The sequence below is a fragment of the Monodelphis domestica genome, chromosome 5 (genome assembly GCF_027887165.1).
Source record: "Monodelphis domestica isolate mMonDom1 chromosome 5, mMonDom1.pri, whole genome shotgun sequence".
In the NCBI taxonomy this organism is placed as follows: Eukaryota; Metazoa; Chordata; class Mammalia; order Didelphimorphia; family Didelphidae; genus Monodelphis; species Monodelphis domestica.
The window spans coordinates 158,982,041-158,997,152 of record NC_077231.1 but is presented as its reverse complement, the minus strand read 5'-3'; the positions used below and the strand labels follow the sequence as shown (position 1 = coordinate 158,997,152).

The following is a 15,112-nucleotide window of genomic DNA, read 5'->3' as shown; positions in this document are numbered from 1 at the left end:
CCTCACGGATAGTGCCCTGCAAGAGTGAAAGTTCCCACTTGCTGGGTGCCCCAATTGTCTTAGTGAAGCTTAAAACTATAATAATTTTATTATTGATAATAATTATAACAACATTTAGAATGCCTACTAAATGTCGGATGTCACTCAGTACTCTACAGTTATCTTATTTGGTCCTCACAACAACCCTGGGTTGTTGCATTATCATTCCCATTTTAAAGATGATGAAACAAGAAAAGAGAGTTAAGTGATTTGCCTAGGATCATACTGATAAGTTTTGATGGCTGAATAATCCAGGTCTTTCTGTCTACAGGCCACCTATCTTTCTAAACAAAGATTTTTGGAACATCCTATATATCGGAACTACACACACACAGACACATATATACATGCAATAACATATGTATGTACATATATGAAAGAGAACAATAGTAACATGAGGCAAAGAAAAAGAGCAACCTGGCACAAAGTAGTGGCATCACACTCAAATAGAAATGTTTCTTCTAAGTTATGAATGGTCTGCAATCTAAATTGAGAGAAAGATTTCCATGTTCTGAAGAAATCATAGAGCCACCTGTTCACAAAAGAGATCCTTAAAGAAGTTAGCTTTCCAAAATGTTTTTATGTATGCATTCATATTGGCTTAACTATTTCCAAGTTAAAAGCATGTTTATTTGAAAAAAAATATTTTAAAGTAAAGAAATACGTGGCAGAGTTTTAAGCATATTTCTATTGAATTTCCTTCTGAAGATAATTGACAAAGCAGATAGCTATAACAGTACACAAAAGTGCCCAATAAAATAGCAAGACAGATGCTGAAACAGCGATACAAAATGCTTTTAGTAAAGGGTAATAGGCTAAGTCCAAGCAGATAAGTAGGCAGAATTATAGATATGGGCAAACTTAACATAAACATTTTTTTTTGCATAGAAGTTAAAAATGTTGCAAAAGGAAAAATTTATAATATATGTTTGTAAAGCTATATATCTATACAAATATATGTGCATATATATCCAAATATCCACATGTACATTGAGACTCATGAATATCGCTATTATTTATCTCAATACCTCAATCTGTTTATGTATCTATCTTTCTATCTGTCCATCTGTCTGTCTATCTATCTATATCTATTGGGAGAGCATGAACCAATCAAGATTTAGGGCTGTGATTTAAGTCATAGAAAATACGAGAAATGATGATAGTGACCAAAATAAAAGAAAAAGAAAAGTGAGCTTAGAATTGAGATTTCCACCTCATCTTAGTAGCATATCTCAGTTCAATTCCTCAATAAATATCTCTCAGTAACATTTAGTCCAGTTTCCTATACCTGCTATACTTGTAGCACTGCATGAGGCAAGGGCAATCAGAGGGTCATAGCACTGAACTTGATGCCAGGAGATGTGGGCTCAGTTCCCAGTTTTATTACCTACTAACTGTATGCCCATCAGTAAATAACAAAACCTCTCCTGAGTTCTTTAAAAATGAGATAATAATACTTATATTATTTAGCTCAGGACCATTGTGAAGAAAGCTTTTGTAAGCTTTAAAACACTATATAAATGTAAGCTATTACTAAAACCTGGAGGCACTGCAAAAGCTTTAATTGCCTCCTGAATCAAAGGAAGATTAAACTGTTTTCTGCATTGCTTTAGTGATGAGTTCATTTTGTTCTTATTCTTTGAAAACGAATCATCCTAGTATGGAATATTTAGACTACAAGGGTTCTTAACCAAAAATCCTCAAGAAATGTCAAAAGATTCCTGGGGGGTGTGGATAGGTGGTCCTATGAATTCTGGTGTGAAAAATGGCATCTTTATTTTAATTAACTGTTGACTAAAATTTAGCAATTCCTTCCATTATAAAATTAAATAAAATATAGTTCCTTTGAGTCTGTAGTGTTCACTAATGTATTACAGGGGTTTAGGTGAAAGTAAAAAAAAAAAGATTAAGAACCCCCATGTAAGAGGAATTCACAACTAACCAAAATTTAATAGCCCCAATGCCCAACTATTCTCTATAAGCAGAATTAAAAGCAAACCACTCATTTTTCATGCTTTGTTACGCTAAAAACCCACAGAAGGAAATATAGAAATAGACTTTACACCCTTTTAATGATCAATAACATTTCCTGCCTCCTTAAGTTATGTTTAGAGGAATTACATGTCTTTAAAGTGACCAGTCTCTTCTATTTCTTTGTGTATGATTAATATTGTCATCTTGCAATTATTTGAAATAGAATACAGCACCAGTGTTTCATTTATTAAATGTATCCTTCTTCTTTGTGATTATCTATTTTTTTCTATTTCCTTTATTCAAACAGGTTTAAAATCCAACATTTCTATATCTCTTTCACATACGCGTATCTATATCTATATACAATCTGGCAAATATTACATTTAAGTAAAAAAACTATACTTTCCATATTCTCAATCCTCACTTATTATTTTGATATATGCCTGCATACATATAAATATACATATACATACATATATAGATATTTTGTATTAATCATGCTTTCTGGAGTTTAGTCTACAGAGGAAAGAATGGAACAATACCTCCCCACAGTGAGATTACAATCTAATTCAAACATACAAAGATATGCTTTATTCTTTCTCATTGCACTGTTTAGCTTGATTGTTAACTACTACAGCCCAAAAATGGTAGTGGTGGGGAATGCTACACAATGTGCCAACTTACACTGTCATTAGAACTTACATAGCCAAAAATATTAAAAGAACTAATAAATTTTAGAAAAAAATATGGTTAATTCATGTACTAAACATGTACAAACCTTTAAAAGTGAGGTAAACTCAACAAACTCTCAAGTTTTATTAATTTGCATTCCTAAATCATGAACAATCATTAGCCTTTTTCAGTTGACTGCTCGTATTTTTTAATTTCTCACCCAATCTTTTTTAAAATCATTTTATTAAAGACCACATAATATAGTGCATGAGTTATAAAATCATCTTGAGTTCATGTCCATTGTACATTCAAGGTGAGAAAACGTTAATATGTCATATCCTAAATGCCTCAGACAAACATTCACAAAGTTTAAAATGTCCCCTAAATCTTGTGATTCAATACAAAGGATTAAAATCATATTAAGAAACAGAAGAAAATAAGTCAATCGAATATAAACTCACCTCCAAGGCTTTGGATCTGTTGCTGAGTAGTTTTTCAATATCCCTGGCTGCAAATTCTACCAGCTGACGTGCATTGTTGGGTTCCACAGTATACAAGTCCTTGTATTTAACATAAATCTAAGAGAAAGAAAAATAACAAGGATTGAGAAAAATAACAGTTACCATAGATATGCTTATTTATTTAATAGGCTAATTATTTTGGTAAAGGAAGGAAATCTTTATTTTAACCTTCATTTTCTTCTGTCACCTACATTTTGTGTAACATAATGACTGTTCTGTTATAAAGTCAAACAATGAGAAATTAAATCACTAAACCCTAGGTCAAAATGCATGGTTGTTTTATTTTTGCTGTTCTCTTTTCCTTTAGCTAAGTGTATTCAAGGTTTTGGAATGGAAAGACACTAGATTCTCAGCCTGTTAGATGAAGGAAATCCCTCATGCCTCCAACAGATGGCTTGCACATGCATGGCTAGGTTTCCTTTCTGAGCCAATGCCTGGTGGTACTTTTACCGTCTTGTAGAAAATGAATCTAGGCACACATTCAGGAACAGGTCCAACACTGTTTTCTGGCAGAATTCCATTTTTCTGCTACCCATCCTTCCACTCTGATCTTGACTAGAATTTTAGATTACAAGTAGATGTTTATATAAAAGGACTAGTGATATTAATGTGAATTATATGACACCATCAGTTTGATTTGTGTTTATATTTTTATTTCCTCCAATAGTTGCCATTAATTGTTCATTTGTTACTATTAAAATTATTCAACTCATTCATATTATGGGGTTGATGACATACTAATTTTAAATTTCAATCTAAATCTTGTAAATGTAGGCTAGCTAATTTTAGATTCATCAAATCTGTCACACTCAGATTCAATAGATTCAATAGATTTTAATTTTTATCCACACCTATTTACATGTTATTGAATTGTATCACAGATCCTCTGAAGGTTAAAAAAATGAGAACCATTTAAATACCTTAATCTCAGTCTTCCCCAAAAGTTTTTCATTCATTTTAGTCTGACTAGATAAATCAGATGCTAACTGTTCTCTAATATCTCTATTACAAAAAGAATGAGATGGTCATTTAGATCAGTGGTGCCAAATGCAAATTGAAGGGGGCAGCTAAGTGGCTCAGTGGATTGAGAGTCAGGCCTAGAGATAGAAGTCCTGGGTCCAAATCTGCTTCAGATACTTCCTAGCCATGTGACCCTGGTCAAGTCACTTAACCTCTATTGTGTATCCCTTACTGGTCTTCTCTCTTGGAACCAAATCACAGTATTGATTCTAAGATGGAAGGTAATGGTTTAAAAAAATTCAAATTGAAAAGGATCACTGCAGGCCACATATTGACTTAGAAAACTACAAGTTCGTATTCTCTATGTTGCATTGTGTTTTCCATTATTTTTATGAACAATTATCTCACAGGGGAGTTTTGCAGCTTCAGGGCAGACTAGATAATCCAAGTAAGCTATTCTGCCATCTATAAGATGACAAGAAACACAATTGTCACCTTAAAAGAATACTGCCAAGAAGGCTCTACCCAAGTAATTTCTTGTTACATGTCTGATAATTCTCAGGCTCCCTTCATCCTTTCCCATTACTATTCAGGAAATATGGCCAACATGTGCCTCTAATGTTTATTTAATGAGAATGATTTCAAGATTGAGGACTTGACGGTACAGAATGAAATATGAAATGCCAACTACTTTCATTTACTGTGAAATAGACAGAAGGAACCATTGTGGAAAGCTGTGTGCACGCATATATACTGTTTAAATGCACTAGATGAAAGATGGCCCTACCCTCTGATAGCATCTGAGGACAATGGCAGATACACTTACTCCCGACTACCACTGCAAAGTATCACAGCTAATGTTGAGGGAAAGATTTATGGTTACCTCAGCTGCTTTAGATACCCAAAAATCAATCTCACTTGAATTTTATTCAACTTTTGCAACATGAGATAGTTGGCCAGTGGGTTTTCTCTCCTCTCCTTCTTTGACTGTAACTCTTACTTGGGTTGTGAGAGGACAGTGATCCTTGGCAACAATGTTTTTTTTCTTAAAAATGAATATTAATATAAAATAATACCATGAAAATACTATAGTTCGTTGGGTATTTTCTGGATAGTAAACCTTCTCAACTCTTTGTGTAATGTCACTCTTGTCTGTTATAGAAAGTAGATAAACTCTCAATACCTTTGGGGGATGTGTAGATGAGACTGCAGATGTATCCATGTATTAATTCCACTATGAAGCACTAGAATCAAATATTTTCCCCTCAGTTATGTTTGATGGCAAAATACTTTTATATTGACCTTCGCCCAAATTGCAACTGCTGCTTTCTTATTCTCCAAACTTAAAAGCATCTCCTCATTCCCTTCTACCTGTCTCAGCAGCCAAACAGATATTACTTAGGTTTTGATACAATAAAGACATTTCACACATACATGCATATAAATGTGCAGAAACACATAATAAACTTCAGTGGCTGCCTGTTTCTTATTGGATGAAAATAAAATTCCTGTATTGTACTTTTAAATCCCACATATCCTTTCCTGGTCCTGACCTATCCTTATAGCCTTAATTTATATTCCTTCCCCTCCCACTCTCTGCACTCCAGGAAAAATGGCCTCTCTCTATTTTATAACTTTCCATTTCTCTATTTCTAGGTCTGTAATGCGCTCCCTCTTCACCTCGGCCTCACAGAAGTTCTATCTTCCTTTAAGTAAAAGAGGGCTTCTGTGAAGCACCACCTTTTCTAAGAAGTCTCTCCCAGGTGTCCCAATTCCTAGGACCCTTTCTCCAAAACTACCTTGCATTTAACTATTTGAGTTTTTTAATTTCTTTCTATTTATTCTGTATATATTTATGTAGGTACTAGGCTCTCCCAGTGGAATATAAGCTCCTTGAACTTAGGCAATATTTTATTCCTTGTAGTTGAGTAAATGAATCAATGATGCACTTATCAAATGCTTCATATAGGCAAAGCCCATGGATAAAAATATGAAAGACAGTCTCTGCTCTCAACAACAAATATGGAAAGTATCAACTACAAATAATATGGAAAAATCTAATGGTTTTCAGGTCCTCGGATTGAATGAGGTATCATTTATAAAATCACTGACCACATGCTGTTCCTGACATATTCTAGGCACTAAATACAAGTTTATTCTTTTTCCCTCCATCCCCTTCCTTCCTTGGGGTACAGTAACAAAATGATGCTTAATGCCCCTTTTCTAATGTCATTTTCACTGAAGAATTATAATAGTTTCTGATGTGAAATTATGTAACAAGCCTTTGAAGGCAAGGATTTTGTTTCCCAGGTCTTCAGTTGTTATGGCTGTAGCATTGGCAAAAATAATTTATCATGATGCACCTCTTTATAGAGGTTTCTTCTCTCAATGATGTTTGTATTCCTAGAAACTAGCATGGTGTCAGGCACATATTAAGAGCTTAATAAATGCTTGCTAACAGACCAATTCATAATTTCTTTACTTCTAAATACCATGAAGAATGACATATATAGAGTCTTATTTGTAATGTTTTAAAGGGCATTTTATAATAGTATGACTATTTCTTTTTTTTTTACATCGACACAGTTTTTAATAATCATTTTCTGACATTTTGCTACCATATTCTATCTTTCCTTCCCATTCTTGTCTCCTAACCAAAATGGCAGGTAAAATGATCTAGGTTGTTCCTATGTTACCATACAATTCTTATTTCCCTTTTCATTGTTTCTTGAAAGAAGAAAGACCTTTCCATTCCTTGACAACCATCTTACTAGCTGAGTAACTTAAGGCAAGTCATTTTAATCTCTCTAGGCTTCAATTTCCTCATTTGCAAAATCAAGTCAGACTAGATAGCTTCTGAGGTTGCTTGAAACTTTAAATCTGTTTTCCTCTGAACTAAGTCCCAAATTGAAACAACCATTTTTTTTCAATATCTAAAGAACTCATGATTTCATCAGTGTGACCACTTTTTCCAGTAATACATATTGAAAATGCAATAGAGCTGAATGTGGAGTCACAGGTTCTATGTCTGAATCCTGGCTTTGCTATTTATATCTGTCTTACCTTGGATAGACAGATCACTAAACCTTTGTTTCTAGGCTTCAGTTTCTCACCTATAAATTGGACTTGCTGGTCCTTTCTAGGTCTAAAACTGCAATATAATAAAATACCTTCTTACATTAAAAAACGCCATGCAAAATTATTTATGACTTTTTTTTCTTTTTTAACCAATACTCTTTCCTAAATAAACCTATGATTTCCCTCCCTCTAATCAAAATGAAAAAAAAATGCAATTTTCTGAATAAGGTTAATCTTTTGAAGTGCTTTATAAGGATTTAGTAGCTTTAAAATGTTTTCATAAGTGAATCATCCAAGAACAGTATGCAACCTTTAGCAATCTCCCACTGTGCAGTGCCTGTGGACACCATCCAACTTATAGTATCAGACCTTCAGACAATAGTTTCCCCCTGTTCAAAGAACTTTGAGGGTCTATACCCCTGAAAATATGGCCCACAGTCCTTTGCCAATGTTTTCCTTTAAGCCAGAGGACATAAATGATTCAAAGCAATAACATGTAACAAACCATTGTAGTAAGGACAATACAAACAAAACATCTTCCCAATAACCTGGGCACATTCTTTCACAAATGCAATCAGCATTAGTGGAGATAGAGGGCACATATATAGTGGACAGAGTTAGAGAACTAAGCATATAGGAAAATGTATAGAGGTGACCAAGGTACCCATGAGTGGAACTATTTCTAGTTCTGATGCTACAGAGCTGAAGGGTTGCTGAATGATTTCAGGCTTACCTTGTCATTATCATTTTATTTTGGCTAAAAGAATCAGGAGCTTTTAACATTGGGGAAAAAAAAGTTTGACAAAACTTGGAAATGACACCATGGGAGCCAGAAAGGTCAGAGGTTTCCCAGAAGAACTTTCCAGTTTCCAAATGGGATATGAATTTCTATTCCTGAATATGCATATTATGTATACTCAGGAGGATGAAGAGATTCACTTTGCCAAATTCATAGAATTTCATTAAAGCCACAGAAATTGTATTGTACATCTGCATTTTTATTTTATATAAGCTCTATTCTTTCTTTTCTTCAATATTATGACTTTTAAAGAAGTAAGGAAATAGTATCTTAGATATTTCTGTAATTTTAGAGCTAACATTTACCCTGCTTTATATATCACCACACAAAAAGTATCACTTAATTTGCTTCTTGAAATGATTTGATTGACAAATGTTCGGGGTGGAATTGATTACTATATTAATATGTAAACTTTTAGCATATACTTTAAAGCCATGGAATAGTTTAAGTATTCATAATAATTCTTAAATAAGTACAAAATGTAAGGGTCTACATGAAAAATTAGTTAGAAGATCAAAAAAAGAAGGGAATTAAGTTGAGTTGAGCAATAAACATGGTGGTTCAGTGTAGTGTGAGATCTAGAGTTAAGACCTGAGTTCAAATGTGGCCTCACGTACTAACATGTGATCCTGCCTGTCCTTTGATATCTCTCTATGTCTATGTCTCTATAACATAATAATTTATTATTCTCTTCCAGATTATATATATATATATATTATCGTATAACACATATTTACAAATTCATCATGTTGAAAAAGACATATTGTTTACACTAAAAAAAATTCAAGGAGAAAATAAAAGAATGGTATATGTTTCAATTTGCATTCAAACTCCATCTATTCCTTCTGTGATGGTGGATATGCTTTTTTATTGTCATGAGTGTCTTGGAGTTGTCCTGGATCTTTGCCTTGTTGATAATAGTTAAGTCATTCACATGCTTCTATTTCTTTAATTGTAAAGGTGGGATAATAATAGCACTTATCTCAAAGTTGATGTGAAGATCATATGAGATAATGTCTAAAGCTCTTAATATAATGTCTGGCATATACTTATCTCCATCCCTCCATACCTCTCCTTTCTTTCCTCTCATTCTTTGGTCATACATTTAGAGTTGGAGGAATTTCATATCACATTTTCTTTTTTTTTTTTTGAGGATGATAAAAATAGAGCCTCAGAGAAAGTAAGTGAGTTGCTTTCATGGATATAGACACATAGAGGAATATATTAAAAAGCTTTAGCTAAAAGAGATAACTGATACCTTAACCTCTCTTGTTCCCCTTACATTACATATAGCTAATTAACAGGATAGTAGAGTAATACCTAATTTCATACCCCAGTAGAAAATAAAAATTGCAATCTTCCTATAAAAAGTTACTGAAAAGGTAGATTATATAGATCACAATGAAATATTTTCATCCTTTTGTGTTAAGCCAAAAAGCTGTAGAAATTTAATTTGGTGACCCAAGGTATTAATTATTCCCAGCAAATTATCATCCCTTAAAATGTAAGGAAGTATATGTCCATTGATGATTGTGACATCACACACCTTCTTTTCAGTATAAAAAATTGACACTTTTTCATTTAATAAGTATTGTTTCTTTTCTGGTAAAGTTTTTGACATTCTAGTAAAGTCAATACTTTCATGATAGTCATCCTCATCACTTGGGAGTGACAGTTTAATTTCCAATTCACCAGTTAATTTAACCCAAGGATACTGATGTCCTCAATACATAATTTCAGACTTGTCGTTATTACAGAAAGTGTGAACTCAGGGCTTTTTCTCATCATCTGACCCCATTAATTTTTGATATAATATCATTTTGGCTGTTTGATTATGCTGAAAAGAGAGTAGTCTGATGAAAACAGGGGGAAAAGAAGCAATAGAAACATAAGCTCAAATAATGGACATTGTTATATTAACATTTGAGGAATGAATCACTAAAACATTGCTTGGTGCAATAAATTCTGATGTATCATATGTCATGACATGAAGCCCCAGCAAAAATTTCCCTGGAGTGCTCCACTCCCTTCTGATATACAAATTATCTCATCAACACAAACTAATAACCTGAATACAAGAGTCCTAATAATGATTTTCTGCACGTCTTGCATTGATGCATCTTCATCTAGTTCTTCTGTCATGTAATAGATAGCAAACTCAGAAATATTCTTTATTTCACTGACATGCATAATAGTTAAGACCACGGTTATTTTTATAAAAGTCTAGAATAAAGAAATGCACCATCTCTGCCTTAAACCCGTGTGCCAAAGATGGAAACAGCATATTCTGTGCCTACAGGATGAGTTTTCTAACTCTACTGCCCAGGTGCTGGGGCCCCTCCAGCCATGCCCACTGGAGCTAATCTGTGTAATCCCTGCAAGATGGGAGTCTGGGGACTCCCCAGAGAGTGCAGTAGCAGCAGAAGCCAAAGCCATGGAGGCAGGGGCAGCTCCTCAGAGCATCTTAACTCGGTCTACTCTGGTCATTTGAAATTGGGTCAAAGGAAGGACCACAGTGACTCAGAGAATTAACCTACATTCTAAAAGTGCAATGATGCAGACCTGGGCTTGCAAGCACCTGAGATGAGGCATCTGCTGAAAAGGTTTGGCGAGAGGCCAGTTGTCTCCTTCAAACAACAGATTTAGGAAGAATCCCATCTACACAATGCTCCAATAGTGACTTCCAAAGGCCCCTGAGCCATCTGAGAGGCATGATGGTGAATAGACTAAACGGGGATATTGGCCCAATGCCAGGTCAAGAAACAGGACTAGTCATAGTTAATGGTTGAGGAAAATGTATATCTACATGCATAAAATTTATAATTTTCTCATTTTAATTTTTTATGTTTTTGTTACATTAAAAATTGTAAAAAATCTCTTCACATTTAGAAGGCATCATTTGATGAAAATATATATGTATATATAAAACTATATTTTGTTTCTTTCTATTTATCAGTTCTTTCTCTGAGGCAGACATATGCAAATAATTTTTCAAAAAGTATTTCTAGTGCCAATAATATATTATAGAATGACATTCATAATTATGTAATATGATAATTGTCTCTAGGTTTTTCTCATATAAGGAGGCAGCTAGGTGAATCAGTGGACAGAGTGTAGGACCTAGAGTCAGGAAGGCCTAACCTCAAATCTGGCCTCAGACACTTAATAACTGTGTGACCCTGAGCAAGTTGGTTAATCTCAGTTTGCCTTAATCCACTGGAGAAAGAATTAACAAACTATCATAGTATCTTTACCAAGAAAAGCCTGTAGAGTTGGAAATTCTTGAACCCCTAAAAATGGCATTACCCCAAATTCTTTTCTATATTACCCAGAATCCTTTTCCCTTTTCCTGTGTCTTTGCATTTGTGTGATTGGTTATAAATTGGCTGTAACTCCTCCCTCGCTCTCTTTTTCTTGAGACTGGGCTGGGTTCAGGTAGTTCTTTTACTTTAATTATTAATAAAACTTTTAAAATATAATGATTAGTTATTAAACATTAATTTTAAGCCCCACAAGCCCATGAATAGCAATGGTATGTTATAGCTCTGGGGTCATAAAGAATTAGAGGTGACTGAATGACTAAACAACAATTTAATATGATTTCTTAGCATTCATTTTGAGCACTGGAAACAATTACAAAAATCCTTCCAGTATATTTCCTTTCAACTATTTCTGAGGGAGGAAAATAAGTAAAATAGTCATTCTTGAATACCTGCCCAGAATGAATTACCTAATCAGGTACCATGATCCTACTTTTATTAATCAAAGTAATTATCATTTACTCTTTGCCATCTCTCTATCTCTCTAATATATATGCATGCATCTATGTAGCTATAGTTGTTCAGTTGTTTCAGTCATGTCTGACTTTTCGTGACCCCAAGTGGCTTGCTATTTCCGTCTCCAGCTCATTTTACTGTAGAGGAAACTGAGGCAAACAAGATTAAGCGACTCACCCAGGATTACCCAGCTATTAAGTATCTGAGCACAGATCTGAACTCATCTCCTGTGACAAATAGATACAAAGATTGATTGATAGATAGGCAGAGACAGAGATCCCAGAGCAGATTTTCCCAAGATTAGGACATGAGTCATGACTCCAACTTGAAAACTGAAAGCTAAGTGGAACAAGCAGCTGAGACATATAAATGTGTGGATTGGATGCTGGCCCCAGGCTTTGTCTGTTCTCTCAGATCTTCTGGGAGTTGGGGGAATCCTGGGAACAGGAATTTGGTGCGAAATTCTGGGGCTACTTTTTAAACCAAAAACAAGGGGGGGGGTGAGATTCATGCTAGGAATAGCATGGGAATAGCTGGTACAGGAATGAATTGGGGAGGCTGAGATTAATGTTCCTGGGTCTCATCCCTTCCAGAACAGAGGAAGCCTGGTTCCTATTCTTAAATTCAAAAGGAACCTGTAGTGACAGATTTCAGAGCTTTTGTTAACTCAGAAAGGAAAAAAAAAGAAATCCATCTTCATTTTCTTTAGTTTTGTTTTTTCTTTGCAATCCTCTACATTTTTATGCATTTAAAAAGACTTGTGCAAATCAACCACAAGAAAAAAAAAAAGATTGGTCAAAGCTAAGGAAAAAAAAATCATCCATTTCCATAGCCCTAAAAGAAAAAAAAAAGGAACTACCAATGAATTCTAGGAGGGAATCCTGAGGTCACAAAGAGGAATTACTAAGTGGCCATGCCTTGTATACACACATTCAGTTCTGGATCAGTACCCAGTCCAAAGTTTTTTTTCTTTATTATTCATTAAGCAGAGTGGGCCAACCACAGACCAAATATTTGGGCATATTCTGAAAGGAAGACCTGGATTCTTCCATTTTTCACCTTCCTGTATTGCCAGAAGGAGACTCACAAAGCCTGAGGTGATCTGCCAGAAGGCAGTGTCTGTTATGCATACTCCTGGAATAGAGCCTTCTTTGGCCAATTCCACTGTCCTTAAATATGACAGATTATCAGATTATGTGATTGTGTGTTTGTGTGTGTGTATAGAACTCAAAAGGCTTAAGGAACAGTGCATTATTGACAATAGGTCTAAAGTCAAGAAGCACCAGAGTGACAAGAGCAGCTTTAAGCTTTCCAAAGGTGGGGAGCCAATGGGAAGATTTATTGGGTGCTGCAGAGAAGAAGGTGCCTGCCACCTTTCAACAACATTCACTCGCAGATAGGGGTTGAGGAAGGTTAGTCTGAAAGGGATAAAATATCTTGTTAAGGTGAATCTCCATATGTTATTGACATAACCTAAATTCAGACATGAGTAAAGTGAAGAAATATCTAGCTGAAAATGAAAAAAAAAATCTAGAAGGCACAGTTCTATAAGTCATCATATGGGACTAAGAAAAAATTAAAGTTATTTTTTATTTCTACTTGCATACAGGATCAGGATTTACCAAGTCTTTGTAAAATTATAATTTAAGTACCCCTAATTTTTTTAATGTTCTGAGATTTCCTAATATACCTCATAATGAAATGCTTTTAAAAAAATCCTAAGCAGATGATGTTTTCAAAAATAGCATGCAGGAAAGTAGAGTGACTTGTCATCTCTTCCATAAGCAAAGTTCCACAGATCTGACCAAGCTACCTCCTTATCCACCGAACTCCAGTTGTTCACTATACCTCTCTAAAAACTAATATAACATCTTCTGGCTTTTGAAATTTTTCAAAACGGAGTCATATTCCCAGACTTCTTATGCATTATTCTCTTCTATCATACTCTGTGATTCTGTGAAACGGGTCTTCTAACTACTCCTTACAAAAAACACTGCAATTCCCAAACCTGAATTTTCAAGGTCCTCATGCCCAAAGGGTTCTGCTTCCTGATTTCTACCTCCTTGATTCCCTGAAATTTCTGAAATCTCAGTTAACATTCTACTTTCTGTAAAAAGCCTTTCCCAGACTTCTTTAATACTCACATCTTCTCTCCATGATGAGCTCCAATTTATCCTATTTATCTCATGTAAATAGATGGTTTTTCCATGTATTTGGAAACTCTTTTCTCCACTAGATTTAGAGCTTTTTGCAGGAAGAACTGTTTTTTTTTCCTTTCTTTGAATCTTCAAGTGTGAGATCCACTGAGGAGAGCAGCAGTACCTTTGTGTGAGAGACTGGGGCCTTGCCAGAAATCTCAGGCAAACATGGCTGCTTTCCTCAGTAGGCCTCCCACTCAGTGCTTAACAGTATTTCAGGAAAATGTTAAATTACTTAATAAATGTTTAACTCAATAAGTGTTTACTGGGAAGAACCTAGGTCCAAAGGAAAAAAAAATATTAGCAGTCAGAAGCCAACTGAGGAAGCCAGAAAAGGTAAGGGTGCTAGTTTGGCAATCTAGTTCATTTCATTAAACATTTCTGATAATGTTACCATGTTAGTACTAGTTAGTATTACTATTACCATGTTACCTATTTACTTTCAAGGCATTAGGCCCTGACCTAAGAAATACAAGGATCAAAACTGTGACTAGGAATTCTTATAAAGGAGGGCAAATTCAGTTGAGTGGTAATGGTCAATTTACCATTGGATTTACCAAATACCAAGGGAATTTACAAACCAAAACCCCAGCTGTCCAGCAGAATGTGCCACAATAGAAATCCAAACTGTATATGATTTCATCCTCCAATTAAACACTAGAAACAAATGTTAATAGTCTTACAGATAGCATCTCCAGCTCATGGGAAGCCTATGTGCCAATATCTTAAATATACACACAGACATACAGTCACACAGATATATACTTATATCACAGGATATATTGTATTCTGCCTTTCCCTGCCTGTTTTAAATAGTCCACTGAATTTATTCTATGTGCAAAAACCTGGGAAATGTGGCAGGGAAAGCCATGATTGATGAGACCCTTAAGGAATGAAGGGAGCAAGGGAGCAGTTTCACCAGAGGTGGTAGTCTGTCAAAGGACTATAAGTCATGGAGATGGACTATCACATCAAAGAAAACTGAATATCAGCAATCTGTGGTCAAAGCTCTAGTGGCCACACCCTGTTATATAATTTTGAGAAAGATGGATATGACACAGAATCTCTATGGCAATGAATATCCAGTAGGGGAGA

General features: G+C 34.8%; 1 protein-coding gene across 12 annotated transcripts in view; it reads right to left on the bottom strand.

Annotated features, from left to right (window-relative positions):
* CACNA2D1 (calcium voltage-gated channel auxiliary subunit alpha2delta 1) overlaps positions 1-15,112 on the bottom strand; it is a 648,555-nt gene that overhangs the window by 488,235 nt on the left and 145,208 nt on the right. For all 12 annotated transcript variants that reach the window (XR_008912227.1, XM_056799476.1, XM_056799477.1 and 9 more), the window contains exon 3: positions 3,147-3,263. Coding sequence is in view for 11 of the 12 variants with exons in the window: in XM_056799476.1 (XP_056655454.1) it covers positions 3,147-3,263 (117 nt within the window). In the remaining variant the exon portion in view is untranslated. The remainder of the gene's footprint in view (positions 1-3,146; positions 3,264-15,112) is intronic.